The following is a 21,536-nucleotide window of genomic DNA, read 5'->3' as shown; positions in this document are numbered from 1 at the left end:
ATTTGAGAAGATCATACACAGTATGAGATACTGTCAGCGTCTATGATCTAGAACAAATGGGTAGGCTGAATGAATTTTATTATGCCAGATAAATAAATTCAAAATTTGAGGTATTAGTTTATTGAAAAAATATAACTGATGAATAAGGTGTTCTTGAAAATGTTTGCAAGATATCTCTTAAAATTGATCGAAAGTATCACAGATTTATTCAAATTGATCCACTCCACTCAGTAATCAAAAATGTTTGCGAAAAAGCAACACAGTCAAGTCAATCTTCTTATTTATTCATCTCTTCATGATCACAGCAATAACACAAATCCACCTCTATTTATTTGTCGATTTTTATCCAAATTAACATTCGAATCCGATGTGTTTTTCTGGAAAAGAAGTGACAGAATATTAATAAAAAAATGTAAAAAGTATTAATAAATTGGGTCTATTAATTCATAGTAGTTGGATACAGAGCTTAATTTGTGCCGGAACGCACCGGAACGGCGTTCCGGTACCTCCCAGGGCGACCGGAACGTAACGAAGTTGCAAATAAATATATTAAAACTCGCGTCCACACGCATGTGAATTAGTAAATATGATCGTCCGGGTAGAAACCGTCCATTCTTGATGAACCTCCCATGTTCAGAAAGCTACTTTCTGTAATAAACAGTATTGCAGTGTCTAGTGCTGAGTGTGAACGAGGCTTCTCAGCAATGAACTTAATATGACGCCCCTTCGATCTTCCCTCTACATAAACACGGACTGTGATCTTCTGCGCATCCGCCTCCTGGGACCTCCTGTGGCAAGATACAAACCTGAACGTCACGTCAGGTCTTGGCTAGCAAGAGGACACCACTCTGCTCTCGATACAAATCCAAAAAGTCGAAGTGAGCAAACTTACAATGAAGAAAGTATTGTGCTGTGGGAAATATTTTCTTAAAACTATTACTTCCAAAAACAAACTAGGCCTACTTTTACAACATCCAATTTCCCAAGTGTTATGTACTCTTTTTACTGTCAAAACATATCTATTAATTGTATAATTACTTTTTCCATCTTCTTGGATTATTTTACGCCTAGGAACATTTGGATGATTACCATTTCATAGCCCAATAAGGTACATCAAGCAAAGACATCAATTCTGTGTTATTGGTTCGTTTACAGTCCCCGTATACAGGTTTTCCCTATCTTATGCACAGTGCGACTCATGCACTGTCGCGACTAAATGGCACCTAAAGACTGAACCATTGCTCGGTTGATACTGCAACTCAGTGGAGTGATGGGGGAAAAGTTTTGGAATGCATAGGTGACTCATTCACTGACAACACCCCATTCAATAGTTCTGTGCAGAAAAAAAACTGACACTGTTGTACTTTTTACAACAGCGCGACTGCCGGAAGGTCAACTTTCCCTACCATTGTTATTTTGCACACTTGTGCATAGATAAATAATTTTTTTTGAAAGTTTGCTACTTAAACTTATAATAAGAACAAACTTTAACGGCTAGCTGTTATAAACAACACTACTATGGCTTTTTTAAATGTTAAGACACAAAACAAGATTTATGACTATACAATATCATTTTTATTAGAAATTATTATAATACATTATTAGAAATAATTTTCTATTAGGCATCTAGCGTACTCAATAGTCTTCAAACTTATAACTTCAGTTACTATATCAAAACATGTATATAGCAACTGTCAATAACACTGACGTTTTTCAATAATCTCTCTATAATAAGTAGATATTGCTGAAAAAGTTTCTCCTTTTTTTCTATTTCCACATTTTCACATATCCCAGTCAGCATACAAATTGTTAGAAATAGAAAAAAGTCAGAAAATTGTTTTAATATAGTATTAAAACTGTTTTGATATCAACAAATTTGGAATTTTTCATATATTAAAACGAGTTTTAGAAAAGTTATACAACAATTTAAAAAAGTTTTCAAAATTGTTTTAAAATAGACAACAATTTTAAAACAATAAATTTTAAAATTGTTTGAAAGCCGTTGTAATAATATTGTTTTGAACAATTTTTTTTTTGACTACCTATATTACAACAATTTTAAAATTGTTTCGAACTCATGTTAATACAATTTTGATATAGGTTTTAAAACTTGTATTAAAGTTGATTGAAGCAATTTTAAAACAGTTGTAAACTTATATCAAAACAACTTTAATAGAATACCAAATAAACTATATTGTAACAAGTTTGAAATTGTTTGAATCTCACATTTAAATTGTTATGAAATTGTTTCAGAACATTTTAATTCGCTTTTCAATTATTTTTATGCTAAAACTGAAACTGAAATATATTAAACTGAAACTGCAGGCCTGCTTGATAAGATGAAAACTATGTATAGACTTTATTCTATAAAACTAGCACAAAACTCACCATAATGCAGTCATTATCTGCATCTCCAAACACCATTAACTTTATAAGCACCTCGTGGACAATTCGGCTTAATGTTAAAAGTGTGGTAAGAAACATTATCATCGTCATGACGAGGCCATTGTCGCCATGGAACTGCGACTGAAGACGAGAACTGGGATGAGGTGGAGCCAATACTCATCAGCGCCACAATCACAAGTAGAATCGAAAGCCAGAACTGCATCCTTGAGAATTAAATTTCTTATTATTATAAATTGTATCAGTGAATGAACACGAAAAATAGGAAGGTTTTCGTTGACTGGATGTTCGACTAGATTCGGGAACTAAGGTTCCTAGATGATTAATATAGTTTGTTTTACAAACACAAGAAAAAGCTCAGCAGTGTTTAGAATAGCGACTGAAGAGGGTTCCTTATTACTAATGGATATTAAAGGGGGTGCGTCAATGATTCTTAATCGTGTTTTTATTTATAGATAGAGTACTGCATATTCATCATCATTTCTTGCCTAGGAAATAATAGACTATAGCCTATTAAAATAATTAATTTGATATACCGTAAAACGGGGTGAATAGGGACAAAAACTGGGAAAATTTTAAATTTTTCAATAATTTCTTTCTTATTTAATATTTTTAGCTCTAACTGATTTATTCTGATAGAGGGGATTTTTCTGTACACATCAATATAAAAATAATCTATTCAACTTGATTTCTATTCTGTCGGCAGCTGTGCTTCTTGTTGCTTCTTTGAACAGATAGAAACGTAACCTGAAAAGTTTTGTCTGGACATTTGAACTGTTTGTAGTCACAAGCTTGAAGTATTTTTCTATGAATTCTACTGATTCTAATAAGTAATAATACATAAAATACGTGAGCTTTAAATGGTATTCAATTTATTCAAGATTTTTTTTATCTTGACCATTTGGATGTTGAGGTGGGGTGAATAGGGACACTGCCTAAAACTGGTGTTTGCTGGTTCTATAGAAGTTTAATGACTTATCTCAGTGGTCGCCAAACAGTCGATCGCGAGCTACCGGTAGCTCGTGGAGTAGTTTTTGGTAGCTTTTCACACAAATGCTTGGGTTGTCAACCATGCATTGAGAAAGATAGCTACAAAGTTTTGCATTTCTCACAAATATAACTGAGAAGTTGAATGATTTAAATTTGTAGCTTCAAGGGAAAGATAAGGACATCGGTGGAATGATTTGAACTGTAAAATCGTTTTCCAAGGAGCTTGAGATGTGGGAAAAGAATGTCGTCCAGTTTGAATATAAACACTTTTCCAATCTGAAGAAAATCAATGACGAGAAAAATCCTTCACAGCACCTCAGCAATAACCAAAAATACGTTACAATTGAGACTTGAGACACTTTTATCCACGATTTCAAGATTTAAGGATTTTTAAAATGATCTTGTCTCTCAGATCACTTTCTACAACTGGAAATATTTGGCCTCAAGTCCCCAAAGAAAATATCCAATTATTATTCAAGTTCCACTGCTCTCATTGAAATGTACATTTCAACTTTTGTTATACTTTTTGCTATGAGATAAGTATATTTCAACATTAAAAAATGAATCTTTATAGACAACTAGCCGTCAGGCTCGCTTCGCTCGCCATATCCGTCTAGCCAGGGGGCTCCGCCCCCTGGACCCCCGGCTGGATCGTCCAGGAATGAGATCAGCAGGCTCGCTTCGCTCGCCTGCATTTTTCATTTGAGCATTTTTATCATATGCTAGGACAATCCAGTCAGGGGTCCAGACTAAACGTCTGGCTAAACGGATATGGCGAGCGAAGCGAGCCTGACGGCTAGTAATATAATATTCCCAGGATTGAAGTAGCAGTGCCCAATCAATTTTTCCGCGATAAATGCATTTAAATCTTCAACTTGGTGCCAACCTAACAAAGTCAACTCAACTTAATGCCAACCTGACAAAATTATTAATTTAATTGCCAGTTAACAACTGTTTCGAAGAGGTACTCTATCTAGATTATAGTTCTATAGTAACATATGATATGGGAATTTCAATTATAATTAAGAGATTGGGAGAAGAAGAATATACATGCTAAAAGACGAACTTTAAACCCTTAAAAACAACCCTTAGAGTTAAAATATTGCCAAAAGATTTCTTAGTGCGCCTCTCAAGGGCCAACTGAACATATACCTACCAAATTTGATTGTTTTTGGTCCGGTAGATTTTTAGTTCTGCGAGTGAGTGAGTGAGTGAGTGAGTGAGTGAGTGAGTCAGTCAGTCAGTCAATGAGTGAGTGCCATTTCGCTTTTATATATAGACAATAGAAGATACTTTATTTATACTAATATTGCTTGGTACCTCACTAGATGATTTATAAATGATATTCTAGCTCACAGGCTCATCAGTTTGGCGACCACTGACTTATCTGGAAGTAGTCAACGTTTTTAAGGAGGAGAAGGAAATTGGGTGCGAGTTAAATTCCAATATGGCACAGGGGTGAAAGTATTTATTGGGAAGATTGAAGAAAAAGTTTCAGGTGATAAGTTCATGGGATCATTCCTTCGACAAAAAAATTCCGTGAAAATGCAAAATGTTTATATTTTTCCAGATTTTCCACATGTCTGCAAATTCAAAAAGGAGCAAGTTTTAATTCTGAAAGACCCCTCTAGTAAGAGAGGAAGATATTTTTTCAATGAAGAGCTGATACAATATTGAACTCTGTAGCTTGTAATGACTTAATTATGGATTTCATTTTTTATCGAATATTTTTCAACTTCAAATGTATTTTCTTAGTTTATTTTCATTTAATAATATTCTATTCTATTTTAAATAAGGTCCTTTGCGTCCCTATCCACCCCATAATAGGTCTGAAAAGGAACTTTCATGCTGTACACACTTGCGTCCCCATTGACCCCAATATTGGGTGAATAGGGACAACAATAAAAAAATCATTATGAAAAAGAGGGTGGATGAAAAAAAATTGTTTAATCCAAGAGATACCTATACCAAGAGTGGAAGCCATAAGTGGATCACACACAGAATAAAATAATTTTTGTGTAAGTTATGAGAAAAAAGTGTGGAGAACTGTCCCTATTCACCCCATTCTACGGTAATCTATAATAGCCGATATTGTGATTGAGATACAAGCCTATTGGAATAATTCATTTGATATGATGTTTATTCGGAAATAGTCCAATTAGAACTCAAGGGAATTATATTTACATTGTGCCGGTCACGGTGTGGGAATCCGACTCAATTTGGACTGTTGTATAAATTAGAATTGGAACCGTTTTGGGCGGAAGCCTGTGGTATTTTTCTGTAAGATGTGTAATTCTAAATGATTGATTGAATAATTATAAAAGCTAATATTGTGATTGAAATATAAGTTACGGTTACCATGGGCCTATTGATTTTATTTGAAAAATCATCACAAAAAATGAATTGCTACTAATATGTAAAACTAATCATAAACTTTGAATTAATTACAAAAAATAATTGATCACCAACATTTCATATTATGCTTTTAAAGAATTGCTTAATGATGCACCAGTGCATTCTAGAGCCATTTTTTCTGGTGAGAGCATAGTATTAGAATAAGAGTTTTGTAAAATTCTAAAATATACCGTATTCCAAAATTACACTCCAATTTTTGTAATTTTCAATTATTCATAATTTCAATACAGTATATTTCCTGAATTATTAGAGCTGTGGAGATCGTACAAATCGCAATGATCATTATAATGTGATAAGATTATATTTTACTAACCTGTTTATGTGTTCAACATTGAAAATTGTAATCCAATAAAGAGCTCTGCAACATGTTGCTCCTACCCTCCATGAACTCTTGTTTAAATATGTACCGTATTGGAGAGGAGAGAATTAATCTAGGCCTATTGACAAGTTAGTTTGAGGAAAATATGCGTGAAATATTTGGTTTTCTCAATCGACGTTTCCCTCAAAGCGTGGGCAAGCCTGAAGTGATGCAAGATGTCATATGCATTATTGAGATTAACACGAAAATCCCGATAAACCAAACTGATTTCGAAGGAACTCGTTTCATTATTTACGCTTGATAATGATGCACAAAATATTTGTTTTGAAATTATACAGTATCTGAAAGATAAGGGAGGCATTAATGACCTTTGTTAATCAGATCTGCTTGATCAAATATTATTCTTGAACAGTATAAACATTTGAGACGATCACAAGACACACTACCTACAGAATGAGATAGGCTGTCAGAGCCTATCATCGCCTGTCATCTTGAAAAAATTGGTTGTCTGAACGAACTTTATTCTGCCAACTAAATTTATCCAGAATTTGAGGTAGGCCTACTGGTTTATTGAAAAAAAAAATTTATAACTGAGTTGTTCTTAAAACTGTTTGCAAAATCTCTCTCAATTAATGGAAAGTATCACAGATTTCTTCAAATTGATCCACTCCACTTGGTAATCAAAAATGTTTACGAAAAAGCAACACACAGTCAATTCAGTCTTCTTATTTATTCATTTCTTGATGAACACAGCAATAACACAAATTCACCTCTATTTATTTGTCGATTTCTATCCAAATTAACTTTTGAATCCGATGTATTTTTCTGGAAAAGAAGTGACAGAATATTATTTAAAAAATGTAAAAAGTATTAATAAATTGGGTCTACTAATTCATAGTAGTTGGATAATAATATTTACTGAATATTTATTATATACGGTAATGAAAATAAATAGGCCTATCACTAGTTAGCTTATCAACAACACTATTATATTATTGATTTTGACATAGTAATCATGCAATATTTTTATGTCAGAAACTCTAAAATCGTGAGTATGAACTACAGTGGAGGCTGATGGAAACTATATAGGCCTATCTGAGTTTGTATTCAGTACGGTAGTTCAGTTATTGAAAAATTGAAATTTATTCATGACAATATTTACAAACAAAAATGAATGAACTTAACAAATCAGTACAATAATTTTGAAAAAATAATAAACTAAAATACATAATAAAATAATATCTTCAAATTTATGTTATATAAATGAAAATAATTCAAAACTAACAAAACCTTGATGCAACGTCAGAGTTATGATTAATAGTACTTCATCATTAGCTATTTGCTGAGTTAAAGTTACCTACTCTGAAAATTAAACTATTTTGACTTTATTTTGGACTATTTTAGTTCAGTTATTATCACTAAGAAGTTTTTAAACAAGTAGGCAAACTTCTTTTGCACAAGGAAAATAGGTATGCCTAATTAAAAGAATCTTCATTGAGACGTGAGTCCATTTAATTAACTTTCTCGATCATTATTATTTTGCACACTTGTGTATAGATAAATAGAATTTGTGGAAAGTTTGCTACTTAAACTTATAATAAGAACAAACTTCAAGGGCTAGCTGTTGTAAAAACACTACTATGGTTTTTTTTAAATGTTATGGCACAAGACAAAATTTATGACTATACAATATCATTTTTATTAGAAATTATTATAATAAATTATTAGAAATTATTTATCTACTAGGCACCTAGCGTGTTCAATAGTCTTCAAACTTATAACTTCAGTTACTATATCAAAACATGTATAAAGCAACTGTGAATAACACTGACATTTTTCAATAATAATATCTCTATAAGTAGAGATCGCTGAAATCGTTTCTCCTTCTTTTCTACTTCCATGACATATTCACATATTTAAAATTGAAACTGTGGGTCCGCTTGATAAGATGAAAACTATGTAGATTTTATTCTATAAATAACACAAAACTCACCATAATGCTGTCATTATCTGCATCTCCAAACACCATTAACTTTATAAGGTTCTCGTGGACAGTTCGGCTTAATTTTAAAAGTGTTGTAATCAGCATCATCATCATCATCATGACGAGGCCATTGTCGCTGTGGCGCTGCTGATGAGATAGTGGCAATACTCATCAGCGCCCCAATCACAAGCAGAATCGAAAGCCAGAACCGCATCCTTGAGAATTAAAATGTCTTATTATTATAAATTGTATCAGTAAATGAACACTAAAAATACGAAGGTTTTCGTTGACAGAATGTTTGACTAGATTCGTGAACTGAGGTTCCTAGATGATTAATATAGTTCGTCGTTTTACAAACACAATAAAATCTCAGCAGTGTTCAAAATAGCGACTGACGAGGGTTCCTTATTACATGTGGATATTAAGGGGGGTTCGTCAATGATTCTTAATCGTGTTTTATTTATAGATAGAGTACTGCATATTCATCATAATTTCTTGCCTAGGAAATAATAGACCATATTATAGCCTATTGAAATAATTCATTTGATATAATTATAATAGTCAATATTATATTGAAATTGAAAATTTCTGGGCAATAGCCTGTTTTTCTTTCCCGATCCTTGTATTATTTTTGCTAACCTGATAAATAAATAATATTATGATTGAAATATAAGCCTATTGAATAATAATAATATATAAAAGCCAATTTCGTGAAATATAATTTAAATTTACCATGGGCCTATTCATTTTATTTGAAAAATCATCACAAAAAATGAATTGCTACTGATATGTAAAAATAATCATGAACTTTGAATTCATTCGAAAAAATAATTGATCGCCAACATTACATCATGCTGTTGAAGAATGGTATAATGAGGCACCAGTGCATGCTAAATCCATTGTTTGCTTGTGAAAGCATAATATTAGAATAATAATGAAGTTTTGTAAAATTCTAAAATATTCCGTATTCTGAATAGACCGTATTCCAAATTAAATTACACTCCAATTTTCGTAATTTTCAATTATTCATAATTTCAATACAGTATATTTCCTGAATTATTAGAGCTGTGCAGATCGTAAATCGCAATGATCATTATAACGTGATAAGATTGTATTTTACTAACCTGTTTATCTGTTTATAACGTTGAAAATTGTAATCCAATATAGAGCTCCGCAAAATGTTGTTCCTGCCCTCGATGAACTCTTGTTCAATAATGTATTGGAAAAGAGAGAATTAATCTATTCACAAGTTAGTTTGAGGAAAACATGTGTGAAATATATGTTTTCCTCAAACTTGTTTTTTTCAATAACGTTTTTCTCGAAGCGTGGGCGAGACTTAATGCCTGAAGTGATGCAAGATGCAAGATTTCATATGTATTATTGAGATTTTCAAGAAGATCCCGATTATCCTAACTGATTTCGATGGAACTCGTTTCATTATTAACGCTTGATAATGATGCGCAAAATATTTGTTTTGAAACTACAGTATCTGAAAGATAACGGAGGCATCAATGACCTCTGTTTGTGGAAATGCATCTCATTAAAAATTGATACATAATAATTGAATTATGTTGAACCTTATTACAAATTGATGCATAATAATGAGATTTCCATGATTGATGACAGGAAATTATTGATGAAGTATAGTATATGGCGAATTGAATAAGTTTAGTAGGCAGAACACAGGATCCTCTTAGGCCAATTTTTTCATACTGGTACACGGATCGAATAAACGCGACAGAAATTTTTCGCTCTATACAGAACCAGAGATTACAGGAATAATAGTTTTCTTCACTCTATGACAGAACACACGGTTTCTAAATAATCTGGATGCTCACATACCAGTAGTGTACGTATCCTGTACAGTAGAAATATTATCATACATCTGATTCCTAATGGGACTATTCCCACTGAACCCGGCCCAGCGAGTATGAATAATCCCATACTAGAGCACATGTGGGAATAATATTCTCAATGTAGTCTATACTGTTCACTGATACTGAGACTCACTTTAATTTTCAGGGCTACTGCAATCTAGGGGAAGTAGTTGTGTTGTGATAAAAATGAAAGAGTACGGTAACTTGTTTTTGATCTTTTATCGTGTTCAACTGATACTATATGTATCGACCTTTATTAATAGGGATTCGATGATCTCAGGCGAAAAAGCCATGGTAAAACATATTCCTTTAATATCATAGCTTGTATGGGATTTTTTCTACATCTTGATTCAGGCTTTTTTTGCTGTCCGGTTTGCATTTCCAGTTATCATCAGAAAATATCAGTTATCAGTGATCCCCTATTGTACCAGTGTTTTTCAACTCAACTTTTTTGTAAGTTTGAGATTAAATATCTGTAAATTGATTTTTTCAGTAAATCAAATAGGCTAAGTTCTACCTTAAACTTTATATCGTAAAAATAGGAGAATGTTTTCAATGGTAGTATCTCTATGTTTTCATTTTGATTTGGCTACATAATTTTCGAAGATGGCTCATTCACACAATGCCATCTCCCGACTATCAATATCAAATAGATTTACCTACCAATTATGCAAAACATGGGAAAAGTTAAAGAAATACTCAAAAATACACATAAAAAAGAATTTATTTGAAAAAAATTGAGATCCAAACCCCTTCAAGTTATTCAATTTGATTTCTCAATTACCATACATTTTCAGGTATTTTGAAGACCACTTTAATCTATAATATTATCATAATTATACTAACTATACTAAGATATAATCTATATAATCAAAGTAAAAACACACTTTCGATCAGCACATTAAAATCTTGTTAGTTGTATTGTATTATATTTACATTATTTCTTTTCTAATGCTTATCATTCATTTAATTATTTACTGGATGAACGTGGAGAATTTATTTGGAACAAAATTGAGATTCAAAACCCTTAAGTTATTACATTTCATTTTCAATTACCATACATTTGCAGGTATTTTGAAGACCACTATATATTATCATAAATAACTACTAAAATCTATTAATCTATATAATCAAAGTAAAAGCACACTTTCAGTACATTAAAATCTTGTAAATGTATTATATTATATATTGTATCATATTTACATTATTCCTTTTCTAATGCTTCATTCATCCAATAATTGGACCACGTTCATCCAGTGAATAATTATGATGATACATTGTATAATGAGCCTACAAAAATAATTCAAACATGTCACGTAAAGCTAAAAATGTGTCAGTCAGTCTACAGTGGAGAATCATATTTGAAATAAATACCTAGCAAAGTTGAATGCCTCTCATTTATACATGGTTGATGGTGAGAGATTATTCAATATTCCAGAATTTAAATCTTTTCCTCATTCAGCATGAATGGATGATACGGTACCGTACCTAAATATAGGTCATGGTCATGATCAGATTTGAATCTCTTTGTATTAAATAATTAAACTCTTCAGAACATTAACTAAGAAACCATGCATTGAACTTGGATGAGGCTCTCCACGTCATGAAGAGCAAAGATTGAAGATCTATTCCAACATCAGTTTAATTTTCACACCTCATTCTCTGAGCCGATACTTTATCATTATCAGATGATGAGAACACTTTCATCCCAACTCATTAATTATCTGCCTACTTTGTATTTTTGTCGTCTCTAGGGTACATTTTGATTTTGACACCAGACTCGGGTCGAAGAACAAGATCCATTATCAAGCAAATATCTTCCTGCTTCTCAGTTGATTCTACTCTGAATTTCCTCAAAATAGATGATAGTACTGTTTTCTCTTCAAGTAGAGCGAATTTTTGACCTGAAAAGAGTAATATTTTAGTGCAAATGTAAAAAATAACTCTGTTGAATATGAGACACTTCGAGACAAAGTGAGAGTAAGGCTAGGCACACACCAGTTAGTCAAGACAAAACAAGATACGTTTAGTCACAATACTTCACATTGTTGCTTATGACGCAACTCACACTGATTAGTCATTGCAATTAGACATGTCTCCATAAGCAACGTGAAGTATTGTGACTTACTACCATGTCTGATCATGTCTTGTCTTGTCTTGACTAACTGGTGTGTGCCTAGCCTTATTATGAAGTGTTCAGTAGTCATAGAAAACAGCATCAAAGTTTATTAAATATCTCGACTTCATTGTCACTTTATCAATAATCTATGTTCCATGTTTAAATAAAGAGCCGTATTAGGATACCGTAGGTATCTACATAGTTGACAGCTGTGATAGATAGTTGACCTACAACATAATTATAGCTATTCTAATCTTCAGTGGTCCGAAAATAAAACTATTGAATTACTGAAATAATAGTTTTATATAACTACTGTATTACAGAAGTTTTTCAATAAACAGTAAAATGTTCATTTTAGTATATGAGAATTAATCTTTTTAAGATATTAATCAAGATATTATTTGATTATAAACTAAACTCATTGCATGACAATTCAAATTTAATGAATATTAGATACTATGAACTATGATGAATATTTTAAATCTTTGATTGGATAATAATTGAATATAGTAAATCTTCCAACAGAATAGTCAAACTATAAATAAAAATTAGAAATCCAAGTACAGTACCCTTTTAAAATTGTTCAATCAGGACGTGTTCCGGCTACCTATATAATGCCATTATCAAGTGATTGGAGAATTATGATCATGCCATTATCGAGTGATTAGGAAATCATGATAATGGCATTATATAGCCTACACATGTCGTGATTGAACAATTTTATAAGGGTACTGTACTTGGATTTCTAATTTTTATTTATATTTAAGAATAAAGCCCTAAAGAAAAAATACAATTTGATGGCGAATCAACCCAACATAATTCATAAATAGTCAAATATATTATCTTATGACAATTTTTGCAGTTTGTAATGAAATACATATTATTATCTGTATAATAAATATTTACCAATGCAATTTCTAGGGCCAGCACTGAAGGGGACGTATGCAAATGGATGTCGATTTTGCATCTTTTCTGGCAGAAAATTGTCTGGGTTGAACTTTTCTGGATCAGGATAATGATCTTTACATCTATGAACGTTGAATAATTCAATGTTTAACCAAACACCCGCTGGGATTTTATGGGGACCTGGAAAAATTTAATAAAAGTAGCAATCAAAGTTTCTACATACCGATAAATACCAATAAATTCACTTCACTTGTGCTACATTATTAAAATTATCAAAAACAATATAAAAACATGAAGTAGGTACCCTTTTGTTTGAAATGTTTTAAAGTTTGAAATGTTTTTAATAAATGGGAAACTTCATGTTTTTAATAATAGTGATACCGATATATAACGAGTGAGAGTAATTGATAAATTCTAGATGAGTATTGCCATGCATCATTACTGACATATTCACCTAAAACCCTCTATTTCATTCATATTATTTTAAATTTAAACAATTAATAATTTGATTGACTCACCCACAACAAAGTCTTCAGTTACAAGCCGTCCAATAAAGGGTACACTCGGATAAAGTCTTAGTGTCTCTTTAATGACCATTTCCAAATATTTCATGCTATTCAGATCATGTATGGTAGCCAACCGATCTGAGTCACCAAAGATATCATTCAATTCTTCCACTACTTTGTCCTGGAATATAAAAATTAAATTAACTGAATATTAGGTAAACTATTCATTCATTCAATTTCAAAAAACATTCCGTACTCTATTTATTAGAATACATCCAATATGTGAATACCCAAGAGAGAAATACTCATAGAGAATGGAAATCATGATAAATAGCATTTATTCAAATGCTAATCAATAAAAAATAATTATTATTATGGGATTAAAATTTAATTTGGGATTAAAACATTCAATTTGGATTTTCGTTTGATAATAATAATTATTACTCATAGAGAAATAGTACCGGTACTCTAGTACGGTACTAGCTAATCTATATAAATAAAAATCGAGCCTCAAATTTTGACATTCAATAACTTTTTTATGGTGTGCACCGAATTTGATGATTTTTTTAGTTGTGTTCCTATGTTCAGGACCAGGTTTATGGCCTATCAAATTTATAATCCGACTTCAGGACTCTTTCCTACGATCCTTCAAAGTTTACATGTAATCCTTATGGGAGAAGATTTGTGAGCTGGCCACACACAGAAATAAAAATCAGCTGTTATAATCATTGCGTCATACAACAGCCGTCGGTAGATAGTAGACAAGAGTGTGTGCTGCTCCATAACCGCCCATGTATTTTATTCTAACGCCCCGACTAAAAAAAAAAAATGACTGTTCTGTGTGTAACCATCCAGCAGTGTGACCTCAGGTTAGAGACTTACATGCTCTAAAGACATTGCTTTGTTTCGAATAATTGTGCTGTCTTTGGTGTTCAGAATTAATTGATTTTTAGTAAATTATTTATTTTGTAGTTGTAAAATTATCTATATAAATAAAATGCCGCATCGCGCCTCCTCAGGTGTGCATCCAGCTGAAGTTTGCCATGAGATGCATTAAACTATTTGGCGGTACGAAGTTCGCCGGGCCAGCTAGTAATTAATAAAAAATTATCAAAAGGAACGTTGTTTTAATCTTTTATTTTAAATCGTACAGAACTCAGGATTAAAAAGATATTACTGATCATGAAAATATGGAAAAAGTTAAGATGCATTTCTTCTCAATGCTAAAAAATCTAATTTTTTATTATACTACACACAATCAAATCATGGTATGAGTGTGAGGCTTATGATGTACAGTATTTTATGACCAAAAAATGTAAAATCCAAGTACCCTCTGAAGGTTTTGGTATTTCATGAATATGGATGTTTGTATAGTGTAGTTTTGTATTGTTTGTTCTGTCTCGTATAGAATGAATTGTTTTTGATTACGATAATGAAAGAGACCATAAAAAATAATGTTTGATTATTATTATGGTACCTTACCTGAACTTCAGGGTTGTTTCCCAAGAGAAATATCACCCAGGCAATACTGGCCGCAGTTGTGTCATGTCCCTACAAAAAATACACATGATAAAAATGAAAAATCTCTTCTTTCAACAGAGCAACAACGTTGGAAAATTCTCAAAAAAGACACATACGGTACATGAAAACCCTCTTCTTTCAACAGAGCTTACTTCTTTTCAACTTTTGGAAAATTCGATTACATCGAGGAAAAGTTTATAGTATAACTGCTCTTATACGCTACTATACTCTCAGAGCCAAAAGTGTGATTCGAGAAGTTACAAAAGTAACAATAAGCTATGAGTATAATATTCTTATTCTTTATTGATTTATACAATAAATACACCATCAAAATGATGGGAAAAGAAAAAATATGGTAACCTTGTGCTATTCCTCTCCTAAATTAATTATAGGATAAGGTTATTCACATAGTCCGAAATAGGTTGAGTCTTTTAATAGTGTTTGTATTCTAGAGTTCAGGTAAAAGCTGAGAAGACAGAAATGGACAAATTCTGAGATCATTTTTAGAGTTTAGAGAAAATCCAAAAACGAATATATACGAATTCTGATAGCTTTTATTACAAGAGGAGAGTCGGACAAATTGAGGGCAGACAGGGCAGGAGGATCTCAAAGTTCTTAAATTCCAAAAATTTCCATAGTACTTTACGTCACAAGTCCGGTAACGATAATTTACCGCATAAGTATGATTGTTTCTGTCCGAAACATAGTTGAGTAAAACAGCTGATATTGAATGACTATGAAAAAAAAACACCTTATGAGGTCTATGTTAACAAAAATACCAACTAAAGTTCTGATATTGAATATAAGGCCTATATCATTTCAACAGATTACGGTAATAAATAATTCGTGAATAAAACTGAAAAATTATAACACAGCTAAAGTCATGAATACAATATTCAAAATTGATTTGTTTTGCTTCTTTCTTATTTAATTATTAATTTGTTCACCATAATTTATTATTCACCTCAAACATGAATGTATCAACTTCCTCTCTTATATCAGCTTGCGATAATTCATGTCCATTTTCAGATGCCTCCAGGAGCAAATCTAGGAAAGCTCTCTTCTTCCTTCTCCCTGGAAATAAGGAGTACAGTACATCATAATCTTGTCAAGTGTCAAGTACCGTGTGGTATTATTAGCAATAATATTATTTATATCTATAAGAGATTGCTCTTCTTCTTGGCCAATGATGTTTTATAGTATGTTTTTAACCTTTTCAGGGACTTTCCGTATTCAATAATAATACTATTTTACTTCTAACTTATTTTGTTAATTGTCAATTGTATTTATGTAATTATAGACATTAATGTATGCATTGTATGAAGGAAAAATAAACTATTGATTGATTGATGTTACAATAAGTGAATTAATTTTCCAGTTTATTCGACGTAAGATCTTTCCGAAAATGAAATTAAAGCATCGAGGGTGCTCCAATCTCTGTAAAAAATATAATATCAGACTATTATAGTCTTTTCTCGTTAGGGCTACTCTAATGAATATAAATATAACTAACTAGCCGTCAGGTTCGCTTCGCTCGCCATATCCGTCTAGCGAGGGGGCTCCGCCCTCTGGACCCCCGACTGGATCGTCCAAGAATGAGATTAGCAGGCTCGCCTGCATTTTTATCATGTTAGGACAATCCAGTCAGGGGTTCAGACTAAACGTCTGGCTAAACGGATAAGGCGAGCGAAGCGAGCCTGACGGCTAGTAATATAATATTCCCAGGATTGAAGTAGCAGTACCCAATCAATTTTTCCGCGATAAATGCATTTAAATCTTCAACTTGGTGCCAACCTAACAAAATCAACTCAACTTAATGCCAACCTGACAAAATTATTAATTTAGTTGCCAGCTAACAACTGTTTCGAAGAGGTACTCTATCTAGATTATAGTTCTATAGTAACATATGATATGGAAATTTCAATTATAATTAAGAGATTGGGAGAAGAAGAATATACATGCTAAAAGACGAAATTTAAACCCTTAAAAACAACCCTTAGAGTTAAAATATTGCCAAAAGATTTCTTAGTGCGCCTCTAAAGGGCCAACTGAACATACCTACCAAATTTGAACGTTTTTGGTCCGGTCGATTTTTAGTTCTGCGAGTGAGTGAGTGAGTGAGTCAGTCAGTCAGTCAGTCAGTGAGTGCCATTTCGCTTTTATATATATATATAGAAGAAGAATATTGCATCATATGGCTGAAACGTGTAGTGAGTAAACAAGTAAATGGTTCTTGGATTTCTATTTTTATTATATTTGCAGACTATTGTGGTATAGTATGCCTTTTTGAATTCCAAACACTCTAAAGGGAACGAACTATCGATGTACGCAATATAACTTGAAATTTGTAAGTTTTTTTCTATTGTAAAAATCTAGTATTAGATAAGCTTTGTATTGAATCTACATTAATTTTACATAAAGGAATGGGAATCATTTCAAGCATAGGCCTACATATAAAATCGTAATTCCAGTCTATTGTCATTCGGTCTCTACTTATTCCCAATTACCAAAAAATATAAAAACAGTAAAGTCTTATTGAAGAATTTGACTCACCAACTCCATCATCTGTTTCGGAATGAATTGAATTCTTTGAAATGGCTCTGACCGCTCTTCGTTCCATGATTACCTTTAAATTCAAATTCAAATTTATTTATCCTTAATGATAGCTACAAAGTTTGAAACTTAAAGCCGTTTGCACAGTGACAGTTTAAACTAAATTTCATTTAAAACTGGATCAAATCCATATCAAGTCTAGTTTGTTATAATGTGTTTCATTTTAAGTTTAAGCCACCAACTGATTAAATCGAGTTTAAGCTTTGACTGTGCAAACGGCCCTTAAAGTATAAAATACATAACATAATAGTTAGTTATACAGTATGGCAGTATCCTATTATATTAAGCGAGCAATTTCCGTATATTTGTATTTTTATATCTGGTTATTTATGTTCAACGAATCTCGAAAACGGCTCCAACGATTTTCATGAAATTTGGAACATATCCTATTATATTAGGCGAGCAATTTCCATATACCTATTTGTATTTTTATATCTGGTTATTTATATTCAACGGATCTCGAAAACGGCTCAAAAGATTTTCACGAAAAATTTGGAACATAGTGGGTTTATGATATAAAAATTCGATTTCACTGGGTCTCATCCTTGGGAAAACTCACTGAACGACATTAAAAGGATAATTCATCCTTGGCTGAAACAGCTGTGGATAGTAAAAAAGTGAGTATGTGAAAAATAAAAATATCGCATCCCCGAAACTCATAAGATGACATCAATCATATAGCCAGCTGTGAAATATAAACACGATCATTTTAGAGAATTGTGTTTTGTTTATCAATAAATAAAAATAACGAGCGTAGCTCGGTGCCCCGATATTGTAGTATAATAAGTAATTCTATACGGTAATATAAATTATATTAAGGAGGGTCCTTAATATAATCCTTATTATAAGGAGGGTCCCTGCAAGGTTAAAAAAACCTGAGCGAAGAGGTGTTGAAATTCTTTATAAATTATTAGCAGGACTATATAAAAGATTTATTTATTTATTTATTTATTCGTTGATATAATTACAAATCATATGAATATGATCGGGATAGAACAACAGGCATAGCCCAAAACTATTCTGTTCCCAAATTTTGATAAATAATGAAATGTCCGAAAAAAATAGGTTACCGTATGTTCTTACTGAGGAAATTGAGAGTTCAAAGTTCTGTCCAAGATAAAAGATTATCTTGTTGATGATCTTAGATCAAAGATAAACAAAAGATTTTCACAGTTTAACAATGTAAAAACTTTATTATTCATTATAATAATGTGGCAGTAAGAAAGAAGATAATTATGAAGATATGTAGAAGAAGAAGACTCTTGATATAAAATCATGAAGATGATTGTAGCAAATGGGAATAGCAAACCTACAATATTATAATATACATTATACCACATTAATAAAACTATTGGAGCCGGTGCTCATAGTCTCATTATGAGACCTATCGTATCAAGAATCCAACATTCTGATTTAATATGATAGATATTATACTATATTATTATTATAAAGAGACATATTATACTACGTATTATGTTAACCATAAACCATTGAACCAGAACCATTGGGAATTTTATGAACTGATTCATCCTAGATTTTTAAATTGATTCATCTTCCATACGTTATCCGCAAACAGCCATGGTCTCAAAGCTCTGTGGAGTATTAGTTCACTGACACTGTACAAACATAAATTAATCTATATATATAAATGCGAAATGGCACTCACTGACTGACTGACTGACTGACTGACTGACTGACTGACTGACTGACTGACTGACTGACTGACTGACTCACTCACTCACTCACTCACTCACTCACTCACTCACTCACTCGCATAACTAAAAATCTACCGGACCAAAAACGTTCAAATTTGGTAGGTATGTTCAGTTGGCCCTTTAGAGGCGCACTAAGAAATCTTTTGGCAATATTTTAACTCTAAGGGTTGTTTTTTAAGGGTTTAAAGTTCGTCTTCTAGCATGTATATTCTTCTTCTCCCAATCTCTTAATTATAATTGAAATTTCCATATCATATGTTACTATAGAACTCTAATCTAGACAGAATACCTCTTCGAAACAGTTGTTAACTGGCAACTAAATTGATAATTTTGTCAGGTTGGCATTAAGTTGAGTTGACTTTGTTAGGTTGGCACCAAGTTGAAGATTTAAATGCATTTATCGCGGAAAAATTGATTGGGCACTGCTACTTCAATCCTGGGAACATTATATTACTAGCCGTCAGGCTTGCTTCGCTCGCCATATCCGTTTAGCCAGACGTTTAGTCTGGACCCCCGACTGGATTGTCCCAACATATGATAAAAATGCTCAAATGAAAAATGCAGGCGAGCGAAGCGAGCCTGCTGATCTCATTCTTGGACGATCCAGTCGGGGGTCCAGGGGGCGGAGCACCCTGGCTAGACGGATATGGCGAGCGAAGCGAGCCTGACGGCTAGTGAAATTATACAAAAATCAACAGTTAAATGAAAATTACAGTAGGCTATGATTATGAACATTTACTAACTTATACTAATAATTATATAAAATTTAATGATTCATGATTGTGAAAATTTAGTCCTACTGTATTTAGTCCTGTAATTATACTTATCCTGAGATGAAAAATATTAAAATTTCATTCTTCCAAAAAAGTATAACGTTTTACACGTTATATCCTATAATAACAATATGTAATTGAGACAATATAGAATAATTATTTATTTTTAGTCAATCTTATGAAATAATTTGATTAATGGGATTGAATGAACCAAACTTACCCTTTGTATTCTGCTGGGACTTTTTGTAAGTCCGTAATTGAAACGGTGGCCTAAATTATGTGCAACTTAAACATGTGCAATATTTAGGTATTCAGTTATTCATAATTTGATATTATATCATCTGAAAACGTATATATCCAGTGCTACTTATTTCTTATTTGTAAAATAACACTATAGTAGGCTACATTTTTTGAGAACTTACTGAAAAAAATAATTTTTGACATGTTGAAGTAAATTACTTGAAGATGATTATTTGTTTATTTGAAGTTATTTATTTCCAAAACTTGAAGATGATGATGATGATGTAAGCATCAAAATTAGTTGTTTTTAATTTGTTATTTTATATTAAAAGGTTCTCAAAAAAGTACTATGGTGTTATTTCACAAATATTATATCAATGTAAAATGTAAAGTCTAGTCTGGTAGCGGGTAGTCTATGTTCTAGTCTGGACATGATTCTTATCTCAATTTATTTTTGCACATACAATTACACTCTACACCTTAAACTCACGCAATCAGGTTTCCTCTTCGAAAACTGATTTAATGGCAACCTAATTATGAGAATATCCTTCTGTTTCTTCACACAATATGAAGATAAATTTTAAAATTTAATCAAAAAAACTTCATTTACTCACTCAAAGACCGCTTTCACGTACTCTGATCCACTCTTTTCCTGAGCATTCACCGGAGTACCCATTGCTGATTCTGAAAATAGATTAATATTATAAAAAATAAGTTGAGAATGGAGAGAATTAATGCAATAAAAATAGTTTCGTTTAATAAATAAATGCCCAACTCTCCCCTAAATTGCATTCTAACCAATGAAAACAATTGAACAACAGTTTAAAACTTTTCAGCAAAGTAATAAATTTTAGCTGTGAGCTTTCAATTTTCAGTAAAGGGAGACTTCTACAATACACTACCAAAATTTGCTATACAAATTAACTTATAGGTAATTTGGAAAAAAATATTTCAGAAGTTGAACAATAACTATAAACTATCATCTCTATAAATATAAAGAAAATAAAAATCTCAGTACCCTTTTTTTAAAATAATTAGCCCTATACAGGAAAGAGATAAATAACATGACTATCATCTCTATTTATCTTACTCAAAAAAAGGTTGAAATTAGGATCAATTTATGAAATACCGTATAAGTTTATAGTATTACAAGAT

The 21,536-nt window shown here is 32.0% G+C and overlaps 1 protein-coding gene and 1 long non-coding RNA gene across 3 annotated transcripts in view; both read right to left on the bottom strand.

The window, feature by feature from the left end:
- Positions 1-104: 104 nt before the first annotated feature.
- On the bottom strand, positions 105-9,564 carry LOC120350024. 2 transcript variants are annotated; one of them, XR_005570577.1, is made up of 5 exons: positions 9,236-9,564; positions 8,121-8,326; positions 6,122-6,952; positions 2,389-2,609; positions 105-377 (listed from the first exon to the last, which is right to left on the bottom strand). It is a non-coding gene; the product is annotated as an uncharacterized LOC120350024 (long non-coding RNA). The 2 variants fall into 2 exon arrangements; XR_005570578.1 differs by lacking the exons at positions 2,389-2,609; positions 6,122-6,952 and having other exon boundaries at positions 9,236-9,555.
- A 1,421-nt stretch (positions 9,565-10,985) lies between these two features.
- LOC111050676 (cytochrome P450 4C1) overlaps positions 10,986-21,536 on the bottom strand; it is a 34,166-nt gene continuing 23,615 nt past the window's right edge. Inside the window, exons 8-13 of the mRNA XM_039422002.1 lie at positions 17,594-17,666; positions 16,005-16,114; positions 15,002-15,070; positions 13,532-13,700; positions 13,014-13,193; positions 10,986-11,892 (exon numbers count right to left, since the gene is read on the bottom strand). Of these exons, the coding sequence (XP_039277936.1) occupies positions 11,717-11,892; positions 13,014-13,193; positions 13,532-13,700; positions 15,002-15,070; positions 16,005-16,114; positions 17,594-17,666 (777 nt within the window). The 3' untranslated portion in view covers positions 10,986-11,716. The remainder of the gene's footprint in view (positions 11,893-13,013; positions 13,194-13,531; positions 13,701-15,001; positions 15,071-16,004; positions 16,115-17,593; positions 17,667-21,536) is intronic.

The sequence above is a fragment of the Nilaparvata lugens genome, chromosome 2 (assembly GCF_014356525.2).
Source record: "Nilaparvata lugens isolate BPH chromosome 2, ASM1435652v1, whole genome shotgun sequence".
Taxonomy (NCBI): domain Eukaryota; kingdom Metazoa; phylum Arthropoda; class Insecta; order Hemiptera; family Delphacidae; genus Nilaparvata; species Nilaparvata lugens.
The sequence above is the reverse complement of the archived record's forward strand: the minus strand, read 5'-3'. Positions and strand labels throughout refer to the sequence as shown.